Genomic DNA, 12,478 nt, shown 5'->3' on the forward strand with positions numbered 1-12,478 from the left:
TTTCTAATGGTCTGTGTTATCGTACGAATCCGACGAAATTTTGATGTTTTTTGATGGGCATTGTTGAGCATTATTTACCGTAGGCCGACTGATGATGTAGAAAACTAGTAATTTTCATTTATTCCTGCATCGATGACAATCAATGCTAGAATCGTCGAATCCTTCTTCTCCAACGTTGCTAAAATGCCGTGCGAGCACGTAATCTCCCCGCGAATCGCAACATCGCATGCAACAGGGATCCCACGGCGGGCTTGCGGTACTCGCCCGATAGGGGTTGCTGCCTTCTCCCGGCACTTGAGTCTTCGTCTATATATATCCATAGAGAGCTGTGTCACCGGCTATATGGATATGCGCGGCGTGGAGACGATACATCCACAGCATGACAGTCGACAAGAACAACATCCAGTCGACGGATGAAGAGGTTCCCGGGCCTAGACCTGGCCAACACCCTGTCAAATGGTACCGATCGACATACTACAACGCCCTAATCCTCGGAATATGCAACTTCCTCGCACCCGGAATCTGGGGCGCCATGTCCAGCCTGGGGGGCGGTGGACAACAGGAGCCCTACCTAGTCAACGCAGCCAACGCGCTAACTTTCTGTCTGATGGTCGTGTCGTGCTTCTTTGGCAGCGTCGTCGTCCGCTACATCGGAATCCAGTGGACTCTGATCGTCGGCACTTTGGGATACGCTCCGTATGCCGCAGGGCTGTACGTTAACAACCGCTTCGACAAAGAATGGCTGACCATATTTGGCGCCGCGCTGTGCGGCCTCTCCGCTGGCCTATTCTGGATGGCTGAGACCGCCATCGCCTTGTCTTATCCGGAACCCTACACCCAGGGTCGCTTCCTCGGCTTCTGGCTCAGCTTCCGCGTCGGCGGCCAGATCTTGGGCGGTGCCATCAACCTGGGCCTCAATGCCGACCGCTCCACGGCAGGAAGTGTCTCCTACGCCGTGTACCTTGTGTTCATTGCCTTGCAAGCACTCGGTCCGTTTGCCGGTTTGCTGCTGACGCCGCCGCACAAGGTCCAACGGACAGATGGTCATCCAGTGCGTTTGCATATCGCGAGTAGCACATCCTTCGAGATAAAGGCTATGGCGAAATTGTTCATCCGACGGGAATTTCTTCTTATTGTTCCACTGATTGCCCAGGCGGTGTATACTGAGGCGGTCATGTTCACGTACCTCTCCCTCTGGTTCTCGGTTCGTGCCCGTGCGCTCGGGTCCTTTCTAGCTGGGGTCGTAGCCCTCATCGCGGGGAACATCCTCGGTGCCTATTTGGACCGGACCAAGATAGCGTTGAAGTCGCGCAGTCGAGGCGCCTTTGCCACGATCATGGCGTTGCAAGGGGGCTGGTGGGTCTGGGCTACAGTGATTGTTACTGAATATCACCGGAATGAACCAACTTACGATTGGGCGGACCCGGGCTTTGGTCGGGGGTTCCCCTTGTATGTGTTTTGGGTCGCGGGGTTCCAGCTGAATTACATGTTTCTGTAAGCTCTCCTGCGTTTACGCTCACTGATGGACCAGACTGATGAAATAGGTATTTCGTCATTGGAAACCTCGCTCGCGACTCGGAAGAAGTCGTCCGTCTCGCGGGTCTGCTGCGGGGGACGGAATCCGCTGTACAAGCCGTCTCCGTAAGTGCTATCTTGACCTTCGCAGCCGGTATCGTACTAATTGAACTAGTACGGTCTTTCGAGTGTGCCCATAATGGCGTCCGTCGGTAGCATATACTTGAACTTCGGTCTCTGGGCAATCGCACTACTACCAGCGTGGTTGGTTGTCAAAGAAATCGGGGTCTCGTTCCGTGATCAAAAAGTCGCCCGGGAAACAGAGTCGGAGTGATGAGGCAGTGACCGTAAGAGAGACAGGGAAATTTTGAAAATAAATCATATGGTTGATCATGGTTCCTGGATTGGAAGACAGAACATCGGTCGTGCCATGACTCAAAGACCCACCTCCTCCTCAATCCAAACCCCCGGCGCCCCCGTAGCAATAGAATTCAAGCGCCCAGGCATATGCTCTCGGCAAAACCCATCAGAGACTAAACAGCCCGCTGCGCTTCTTTCCTCGTGGATAGACAACCAGAGCTGATAGGAATAGCCCCACGGTGATGCTTAATGCTGTCTGTACCATGCTGTACCCAAGAGCCGAAAGGGTTTTCTGTAGCGATGCCTGTGAGATAATGTCTGTCCCAGCGGCATTGTGCTTGACGGCCTTCGCGTAGGCGAGTCCAGACACGATCGACCCGCTCGCAGCGAGACCCGAAGAGACTTGGGTGAAAATTCCGGGCACAATCACTACGGCGGCATGTCCGTGCCAAACTCTGCTGTAGATATTGGCCAGGAGTCCAATGGTAAACGCGCCTATTGTGCTTCCCAGTCGCGAGTCCAGGTACTTCGTACCTAAGTAATTGGTAACATAGCCGCAGGTTCCCAGAAAGCTTGTCGTTGGTATCTGCTTCCACTTGGCTTGGTGGGTCAGGGCCGCGAATGCGCAGTAGATGGGCACAAAGGCGAAATGTTGGATGTATTCATTTCCATATATCTCCAAACTCGCCGCGGAACAGGTGGGTTCGGTCGTGGCGTCGTTATCTATGAGTCCATACACCGTGATGCCGACCGTGACCCCGTATCCGAGAAACAGGGAATAAATGTACGTGTACACCAGTCGAATGGAGCCGGCCACGATCTGGTGTGACTGTAGCTCAAGACTGCTGCATAAGACGGTATACCCTGGCAAAACCAGGGCGATGGATGATTGAACAATCGCCGAGAAGCAGAATACCGAATGGCCTCCTACCCGAATGCTGCCAAATCCGCGGGCAATGAACGTTAAGAGTACCGCAGCACTCACCTCAAAGACGTTTGCATAAAGTGTACTCCTGGGAGACAGCCAAAATTGCATGATGCCCATCAGACAGCCGAGCACGAAGATGATGGGCATGTCGACTGGTCGCCCATTGAAGGCCCACGGAGCAACTGTAACACTGAAGAGACCCACCAAGGCGCAGCGCAGCCATAATTGATGGTAGCGGGGCGGGCTTCGCAGCATCGTTTCCAGCTCTTCTGTGGCCTGTTCTGCCCCCAACTTGTCGTGCACCACGCGCTTGTACACATTGTGTGTGTCCGCCAGGCGACCCAAGTCCAAGCCTTGATTCTCCCGGACAATCTTGATGTCGGTGGTGCAGGTGATCGGGTCGTCAAATGACATTATCATACACCCGGGAAGGTAGAGGAAATGGCCCTGGATATCCAACTCTTTTGCCGTCATATGCATGTACTCCTCCAGGCGATGTGTCGGTGCGCCATATTTCATGAGAGCACGACAGAGTTTTATGATATACCGTTCCCGCGTTATGATGGTGGCGATTGCTTGTCTCAGCCGGGCACGCCTGTTGCGTTTCCTCTCCTTCCGACCCTCCTCTTTGTTGTACCATTTCTCCCTGCGCGGCTTCTTTCCTTTGCCCGAAGAAGACCGTGACTCAGTAGAGATCACCGAAATTGCCCCATCGCTGACCTGACGGCGGTGATATTTGGGTCTTTTCAGTAAAAGGGACAGTATACCACCATCAGCGGTGCCGTCGTCCGTCTCTTGTCTCTGTATTGAGGTGCGACTTCCCAGCCCCAGAACACCCATTAAGAGCTGTGCACGGGACCCCAATTCTGTTTGCAATTTTGACTGATAGGCATCATTGGTAAGCTCGTGGTCGCCTTGGAGCAAGTCGGTCATCTGGATGTCGTCTGTAGCGCCATAGTCTTCGGGATGACGCGCAGCATCCAGCGCCTCGCCTTCGTCTGTCGGTCGTCCCAAGCGATCGGCGACATCACTTCCAGCCTGGCTGATCTTGCGTGAAGCTCCTAGAATTCCATCCCACCAGCTGGCCTTGGGTGTTGGGGTTGGTTCAGACTTGAGAGCCTCGGGCCTATCCGATGGTCTTTCGTGCACCGAATTCGGGCCGTGTCTTGGATGTGGCATCTCGTTGGTGTTGCCTTATTCGGTCAGGGTCCCTACTGTCGATCACAAGGTCACGGAATCCCTACGCTGCGGGATAGATACCATGCACCAGACCTTTTCCCCCTCAGACCATCCAATTCTGGGATTTGGCCAATGACCTGAACGAAGCCCGTACAGAGGCGAGCATTAAGTAAGGTGGGTTGAAGCGGACGCAAAAACCAGAGGCCAAGACTTTTCATTTGTCGTTGCGGGGAACCTCATATGCCTGCCTGGCGCGAATCCACGCTGGCCCACTCGGGGAGACAATATCACCGACTGTCATGAGATGTCAAAAGAGAACAACCAGAGCGGTTGTTTTTCGGGGGCATCATGTCACTCTCTCTTCCTTCTTCCCTATTCATTCTCTGCCGTCTTGCGAATTCACCCAAATTCCCCTGTCATCTTTTCCCGGAACCTTCGGGGTTCCTTTGTTGATCATCCGGCTAGTTGCTTATCACTCGGCGCATGGCAGGTTATTGGGTATAGTGGGTCGCTATACAACCAGGCCATTGGTCCTCATGGGTAGCCGATTGTGAAATAAACCATTCACACGACATCTAGCTCAATAAGTGGGTCGGTCGGCTTTGTTGCTTCTGGTTATTCCACGGTTCATGTTTTCTTTCTGTGCCTGCCCGTGTTTGTCCTGGGTTTTAAGAGACGCCGTATCCTGCCTGATGTTTGTCAGACAGACGCCCCACGCTATGATCTAGCAGTAACATCATCATTTAGAAGTATCACATATATTAACAATAGGAATTGTGTGATTATATGTCCTGAGCGATGGATGCAAAGGGGTAAAGAAAGGAAAGGTGAAGTGAAAAGAAAACAAAGAAGGCAGAACGCGTCCTGCACGTGACCATCTCATCTCTAACTACTTTTACTTCTCGCCCATGATTTGTTTCTCCCATACGGAGTATGTCTTTTCCATACATATCTGATAGACTGTGAGAGTCTATAAGCTTCCTCGTCTCGTCCAAACAAATTCAATCTTTTCTTAGCAGTATGGCAACTATCTATCATATTCTTTTCTCTGCCATCCCACACGACATATATATATATCACGAGTAAAAGTACGCGTACTATGCCGATTCTTCTACAAGCCTTTAGTATTCTTATAGTTAATGTATTCAAGTTTGAGTTAAAAAATTTTTGAAGACAAATAAAATTCCTGATCTTTGTCTTATACTCGACGTAATTAATGTTTATGAATAGCACAGTTTTTACCCCGGGCTAGAGGATCTTAATATTACAAACTACAAGACCAGCTGAATACTTCACTTTCAAATCACTTGATCAATATGGCTATCCTGCTGTGTGGACCTTCCATGATAACTATGTCAACGGTATCGAAAATGCAGCGTGAGCAGTGGTCATTGCCAATTTTTCTGGAATTAGGGTTGGTTCATGAAATAGAACATCTATAAACCCCAGCCCATGTGCAGCTCGCTTATTGCAACTGCAGTACGAATGTGAGATTTACGCGGCAGGTCCGATATTCATGATAGTCCCTTCCCAGTAGGCCACATGGACTAGCCCTATGTCAACCCATGGCATCTTCCACCCTCCACTACACTCCATCATTAGCGATAACATCACTACCTGTGTCGAATAGCACACCATAATCTTATCACACTTTCGGTCATTTCTTCTCATTACTAGGTTTGGATCGTTGACCCCCGCGAGACTCATGATTCTGTGGGAGATTTTCATGAACTTTGTGATATTCTACGTAGTCTTCGCCAATCTGATACTACACGCGGCTATCAACATGAGCTCAAGTCTGGCTCTCAGAGATCGTCGCCGGCGTCTATGGGCCGAGTTTCACTCTCTGGCGGAGACCCATGCCCAAGCATGTCGCGTCCCTGAAGTATCGAACGCCGTTGAGCGTCGGGAGTTCAGCACGGATGGCCAGTCACGATCAGATGTGATCGTGAATACACAGGTGATAGAGGCACCGATGAAGAAGGCGCATGACGGGTTCGTTCACGACATTATGATCACCGAACAAACCCAAGTCCACATCCCTGAAACCGAAGGCATCGTGTCCAGTACAACCAAAACCTACCTGCCCATGTTCCTGGCGTCGCTACGCATGTTGCGATACACGGGGTGTACAGTACCGGTTGAGCTGTTTTTGTCAAATGAATGGGATTACGACGGGCACCTGTGTGAGAGGGTGTTGCCTCTGTATGGAGCCTCCTGCATCGTGCTGTCGAGACTCTTTAACTCCAGCAACAAGGTGGACGTTCAACGTTCCCAACTCAAAGCCTTCGCCGTCCTGTTGTCTTCCTTCGAGAATGTGATGTATATGGACCCTTGGAACCTCCCAACTTACAGTGCCTCCACGGCCCGTCCTTGCGCTGATGACAGCCTTACCACCTGGCCGGGCCACTGGGCCTCAACCGTGAACCCGATCTACTATAATATCTCTGGCCAACCAGTCCCCAGCATGGCGGCACGCCCGGCGTCTGATACCTCGGCATTTTTTGTGTCGAAGCGAAGGCACCTCGCGACGCTGCTCCTAAACGCATACTATAACTACCATGGGCCGTCGTACTACTACCCCCTCTTCGGGCAGGGGGCCCCGGGAGACCCAGGAGGCGACTCCCTTCTACTGGCCGCAGCGGCCCTCGGACAAAGCTTTCTAATGATCCAGGACCCGGAAGCTGATGTGGGCTACCAGGCCCTGGACGGCGAGTTCTACTCGTCCGCCGTCGTGCAGATCGATCCGCAAAACGACCACTTCCATCGTGTGGCTTGTTTTCGAAACACCGAGACAAACCGACACTCTTTCTTCAACTACACCGAAAAACAACTCGTTCGACAACCTGATCAGCCGTTTTCGTTCTCTTGGTCAGGGCTGGCCAGCGAAAACAAGTTGTACCGCCTACGGACCCAGTGGGTGACGCCACAGGGTGAACTGTCGCGCTTGACGGAAGGTCCTGAGTGGGATTATTGGAAGAATATCCAGTCGACCAACTGTCTCTTGAAAAGCGCCGTCAGCGTGTGGAAGGCTGCCGCCGCCGACCATTGGAAAGGGCTACAGAACGATATTTGCCTGTTGGCTTTGTGGTACTGGAAGATGGCGTCTCATCCAGTCACGATTTCGCCGGCTACATCGCATGATCCGCCTGTTGGTTCACCCAATAGCATACTGGATACAGCTCTCCCTCCTATTTACGAGAGTCGCGAGCCTGCCACTCATTCGCCTGCTGTTTCACTTGATTTGACTACTGCCTCAAGGAATAGCATGTCGTATTCAACTCTCCCTTCTATCCCTGAGGTTCCCGAGCCCGACAGTGTTCCACCGTCTCCCCGAGATGGTAGTGTAGATGACCACTGTCTCTCATGCTGTCGGGGCGCATATCGTCTTAACGGTGCAGTGGTATTTTGAGTGACCCTTTTACAGGATCAAGGTTATTATCATTATATTGCTTGGACACGACTGTACAGCATGCTAATAGTTCGTAATGACACATGTTGATCGCATACCTCCAGCCCGTAAACACCCCGACACCTGCTTCATTCTCATAAAATACATAATCCGTGATCGAATCGGAACCATCTCCCGCGACGAAACTCACCCTCTCCTAAACCCCGCCTGCACTAGTTCGCGACCGTCACAAACTGATCCTTGTCTATACAGGTCGCCTCATGCGTCCGCAAGCTATGCTTCGCAAACCGGCTGCGCGCCCGGATTTGCGGCCCGTATCGAACAAACAGCGGCGGGATGAAACAATACACCGTCGCCAACGAGGCTAGCACAGACGTCGCGACATTCGCGCCCAGCGACGAGAACATGTGGCCCGCGAATAGTGGGAATACCGCTGAGAAGACGCCCCGCAGCAGTGCCACGGCGGCGAGGCCGCTCGCCGCGTAGCAGAGGTAGCTGTCTGCGAGGTAGCCCAGCATAACGGTGAGGAACTCGTTCAGGGCGAACCCTAGAAGTACGAGCGGCAGTGTCGGCACCATCCAGTGCAGGCCTTGGATGCGCGGCGGAATCGTCCATCCAAACCACCAGAGGCTAATTGCTAACATGGGCGTGCCGATGCAGAGGCCGGTGAGCTTGTGCTCTGGGAGCAGGGTCCGCCCGCTGTTGATGCGGCGGCGGATGATGACTCGGTCGATGAGGCGCATGCCCAGGCTGAGAATGACGCCGATGGCCATGGCGATGAAGGGGAGGGAGGCTTGTGGCTGCGCGAACCCCATGTTTTCGTAGATGGGGAGCAGCGCGTCGCTGAAGAGGTAAATGAGTCCGAAGGTGGTCGAGTTCATCAGTGCGACGCAGCAGACGATCGGCTCCGTGTACAGCTGGATGGGGCGGAGGAGGGTCGTTCGTGCGAATGTGCGGAAGTCGGGGCTGTGGTCTGGATTGAGGGGTGGCGGGGTGTCGAGTCCGGTTGTTTGACGGAAGAGGGAGAGTTCGTGCGCCAGGACGAGGGCGGGTCGTGATTCTCGAATGAACATACACAGGCCCGCTAGGATGCCGGTGATGATGGCCATGATGTAGAACAGCCATCTCCTACGGATTACTATGAGCGTGGCTGTGACATTGTGGGGGACGAGCAAGGGAGGACTGACCATCCTAGGTCGGTCGTGATGTACACTCCGAACAGTGGTCCCAGCACCAACCCCAGATTGGACGCCACCGCTATCATGCACATCCACCAGAGTCGGTCTTGGCTGTTATACATATCCTCGAGGCTTCCCGTCAACACATTGGCTGGAATTGAAGAGACAAATCCCGTTACCCATCGCCCGATGACCACCGCCGCTAGTGACGGCACAGCTGGGATTATGATGCACCCAATGCTGAAGATGGCCGTGCTGAGAACGTACAACCGCTTGCGACCAAATGTCTCGGAGTAGGAGGAAAGGATTAAGGAGCCAAGGACTTGACCCATGAGGGAACTATCGAGTGTAAGAAAGATGGCGCCGTCAAGGGCCGACAACATACACTGAAACGAAGCAGAATATTGCCATTGTTTCCGATATCCCGAACTCCACATGCGCTGCTTTAGCCGCGGCGGTCTAGGCGTCACAAAGTCAATATCGCTATATGCCATTCCTGGGTATAAGAAGCGAGACGCTTACCCCTGCGCTACTAGCCACTGTGCTGCAAATGACGTTAGTTACGCGCAGCGCAAATCCACCCAGGAGTACACTCACACAAAAAAATCACAAAAATGAATAACGATCAGGTCATAGAACTTGCGAGGTGTTGACCAGTTTCGGGGATGCCGCGGGTTTTTTTCCAACCATCGAACGAAGCTTCCATCCGGTGCCAGTCCCAGTCCGTGGGCAACAAGCACATTGTGCAGCGAGATGTCGCGACTCTCCTCACTGGAGGAACTAATGGCCGGAGGAGACTTTTCCATGTCCAGCGTCGGGGTATCGTGCGCTGTTCAGTGAACAAGGTAAACGGTAGCCCGGATAGATATAATGGAGCAGCCGTTCCTCATGTTATAGAGGGATACAGATTCACCGCCATCCGTTTGATGGCTTCATAATCATGCGGCCTGCTAATCAAGGGGTTCAACAGCCCCCCTACCGGGTACTGACGGCCAATGAATTGCAGCAGTGCGCCGGGGATGGATCTTCGCATTCCAGCAAAAGCGTCTCCTCTTGGCTGAGTCCTGCCCCAAACACGTAATGGGAGCGTGTTATTGGCGCGATTCCATGATACTGGGACCCATGAGTTGATCCAGTAGCCCTAGTGCCAAATGCACGGACTCCCAAAGGGGTTTTTCCCTACGAGGTGGGCGATCTTCTCGGGGGATTTGGATGATTCTGCAGTGTTATTCCTCCTTCCTGGAGGGGAAGCTTATCAATTGGGCAACATGCCAAACCAGGACCAGCCTTCATTCCACCTCGGACAAGCTTCACGGAGTCGCTTTCCGAGGTAAAGTCGCCACTGACTGAAGGAAGCGGTTGATGCCATTCCTTACCACGTTTGTCATTGGTGTGCAGTGTGCAGCCGTCACAGTCTTGCCTTGGATACCGGAGTTATACCATGTGTTGGAGCCACGACAACAAATTGCGTAACTCCTATTAAGATGTGAGTGACGTAATTTCAAGTGTTAGTCCATATTGATCGAACACTCGCTCGCCTCTTCCAGTCACGCAGCATTCCTCCCAGATTGGTCGTGATCGATCTCCGACAATGACCTGATAGGAGCCCTCTCCGCGGACCCTCTACAACCCACATATTCAGCCCGGGGAATGGCCGCGTCACAGTAATTTCGTTCGTTCGTCAGAACCATATCGGAGAAGTGGACCTTGGAGCAGAAATACCCTGAAGCCACCCCACTGGGCTTAAAAGTTGCGAACCTAGCCTCCCAGATAGCAAGACTTTGCATTCATCACTGACGCCGGGTCAATGGATGATGAAATGTGCCATCGCCATCGGATCGGACTGTCTCTATAACCAGTCACACAATTACAACCCATCACGACACTAGATACTTTCGGTCGAACATCAGTTCACGCAAATAGACATTGAATCTGGGTTCCAAATGCTATCATCCAATCGCGAAGTCAACCAATAAAACAGGACTGGCGTTCCGTCCAGAGAAGCGATATCGGCCGCGGGATTATTGGGCTAGGTGGACCGCAAGTCAAGGAGCCTCAAACGGAATCTGCGGGCGTAATCGGCAGACTAATGCATCATCTGATACTTAATAGAACATCTTGCCTATTTCAGTGCAGGTCTAGTCCGGGCCATTGAGCAGCGTTGTTGATGATTTTCTCGCACTCTGGGCGCGATTCCGACTCAGACTCGCAGTTCGGCGGTTTCCATCCGCATTGAATCTCCCCTTGCTTCATAAATTGAAGATGTGGAGGTGTACCATTGTCGAAGTATTCCATGCAAACCAGGCCATGATGGCCGCTGACTGCCGCGGTTCGTCATCGCATTTATTTCGCCGGGGAGGATTTGAACATCCCGTGATATAGATCTGCGCTCGATCAAAAGACAAAGGCTCATGGGATAAAGATCAAAACGCATGTTCCAAAGCTCCGTCAGCACTCGGCTTCATACCAGGGGTGATGTCTGCACAAAGCTTGGCATATACCACCGGCGCCATAGATCAGTGAGACAATGCAGGCAGGTGGTGTCTCACATCGACAGAGATCGAGGAATGGACAGGGCGGGAAACGCGAGCCATCCTTGTACCACCTGTCTCAACGTTAACGTAACCTTCTGGTTGCTTGTCGTGCTATTTATTAAATGTTTAGGTGTCCCATGTTCGCGACCATTGATGTCGCTGCACCCCAGCGACGAGATAATACCTATCGAAATTGTTTCGATTCGTCAGCCAAATTAGGTAGCGATCGACGGCCTCGCCCCTCCTACTCGCGTCAACTCCTCTCCCATGAGCTGGTCGGGACCAATGAGGAGCATGCAAGCGTCTCGGGTGTCCACTTGGACGACATGGGCTTGGGAACGGAATTGGAGTCAGCCCTTGGCTTTCAAGCCACGCTCATAAAGGTTTGAGCGTCGACACGGTTTACCCGTTCCCACGAGCTCTGGGGGGGAGTAACTATGCGAACAGCCTGGTTACTAGTCTCTATGTGCTTTTTTGGTAAAATGCAAAACAGGTACGCGATGCGAGATGGGAATATAGCTATTCATTTACGCGGTTCACCACCTTTCTTGTCGGGGATTAATTCGCAGCCATCGCACACTGAGATATATATATATATATCAGCTTGTATACCTCCATTGTGAGAGCTATACTATGTAACTCCCACGCAAAGTACACTGTAATATTGATCAGCACGATTCGATTCATCTATCTTGTTTAAATGAATTACCACGCCGCTATAGAAGGTAGCATAGCACTTTCATCCTTCGTAAGCAACCCTATGTTCGGTGGGACATACTATAACAACGACAAATTTCTTGGACAGGCGTTTGTGTCCCTCGTATTTGTAAGGAAATTATGAATCTTGTGCCATAGCTGTACAAAAGCGATGGTTTGAACCCACGAAACAAAGCGACCATACTTTCCATAGAGAAAACCCCCCCTCATTTCAAACTACCAGCATGCGTTGGCGCGCATAGTGCGGGGAATACCAAGTCCAACACACCTCAAAATTGCGCACTCTACCCCATAGCCCGATACGAGTGGCACCAGCTAGGCGGCTTGGCCAGATCTCAAGGAGGGAGTGGGTTCCTTTTGGCGGGAGCTCCCGCGTCGAATGGCTAACATGACTATTTGGAGGTTATGCGATATTTAGTATCGTCTTCTCTTACTGGCCATCATGTGTAATCCCTGCCAGTGGGTTGGTGGTGGTGGACTGTGCGGTGCAGCGAGTGTAGGCGGGGATTGCCACACCGCTGAGCAGCTTCTTGCTGCGGGTCCACGGCGTTTTAGCGGCTTCGTAATCCTCGTCCGTTTGCGGTAGAATTTGGAACTGCGAAGGAAAGCACTGCAATTTGCACCAGAGTATCATTTAGTCTGAAAGGTCTGGACC

General features: G+C 52.2%; 4 protein-coding genes across 4 annotated transcripts; 2 read left to right on the forward strand and 2 right to left on the reverse strand.

Annotated features, from left to right (window-relative positions):
• The first annotated feature begins 337 nt into the window (after positions 1–337).
• On the forward strand, positions 338–1,945 carry BDW47DRAFT_64463 (DUF895 domain membrane protein). Its single transcript, XM_024819514.1, has 3 exons — positions 338–1,494; positions 1,545–1,641; positions 1,691–1,945. Exons 1-3 carry the CDS (start codon positions 380–382, stop codon positions 1,847–1,849), a joined length of 1,371 nt encoding a protein of 456 aa, XP_024669260.1. The 5' UTR covers positions 338–379; the 3' UTR covers positions 1,850–1,945.
• BDW47DRAFT_64464 (threonine/serine exporter family protein) lies at positions 1,946–4,304 on the reverse strand. Its single transcript, XM_024819515.1, has one exon. The coding sequence runs from the start codon at positions 3,980–3,982 to the stop codon at positions 2,042–2,044; it is 1,941 nt and encodes a 646-aa protein (XP_024669261.1). The 5' UTR covers positions 3,983–4,304; the 3' UTR covers positions 1,946–2,041.
• Positions 4,305–5,768: 1,464 nt separating this feature from the next.
• BDW47DRAFT_119690 (mannosyltransferase putative-domain-containing protein) lies at positions 5,769–7,394 on the forward strand (the record flags this gene model as incomplete). Its single annotated transcript, XM_024815384.1, has 1 exon — positions 5,769–7,394. The coding sequence occupies one exon, from the start codon at positions 5,769–5,771 to the stop codon at positions 7,392–7,394; it is 1,626 nt and encodes a 541-aa protein (XP_024669262.1).
• A 57-nt stretch (positions 7,395–7,451) lies between these two features.
• BDW47DRAFT_110728 (MFS multidrug transporter) lies at positions 7,452–9,389 on the reverse strand. Its single transcript, XM_024813796.1, has 5 exons — positions 9,170–9,389; positions 9,095–9,116; positions 8,958–9,031; positions 8,582–8,911; positions 7,452–8,522 (listed from the first exon to the last, which is right to left on the reverse strand). Exons 1-5 carry the CDS (start codon positions 9,376–9,378, stop codon positions 7,607–7,609), a joined length of 1,551 nt encoding a protein of 516 aa, XP_024669263.1. The 5' UTR covers positions 9,379–9,389; the 3' UTR covers positions 7,452–7,606.
• Between the last annotated feature and the right edge of the window lie 3,089 nt (positions 9,390–12,478).

The sequence above is a fragment of the Aspergillus candidus genome, assembly GCF_002847045.1.
Source record: "Aspergillus candidus strain CBS 102.13 unplaced genomic scaffold BDW47scaffold_49, whole genome shotgun sequence".
NCBI lineage: Eukaryota > Fungi > Ascomycota > Eurotiomycetes > Eurotiales > Aspergillaceae > Aspergillus > Aspergillus candidus.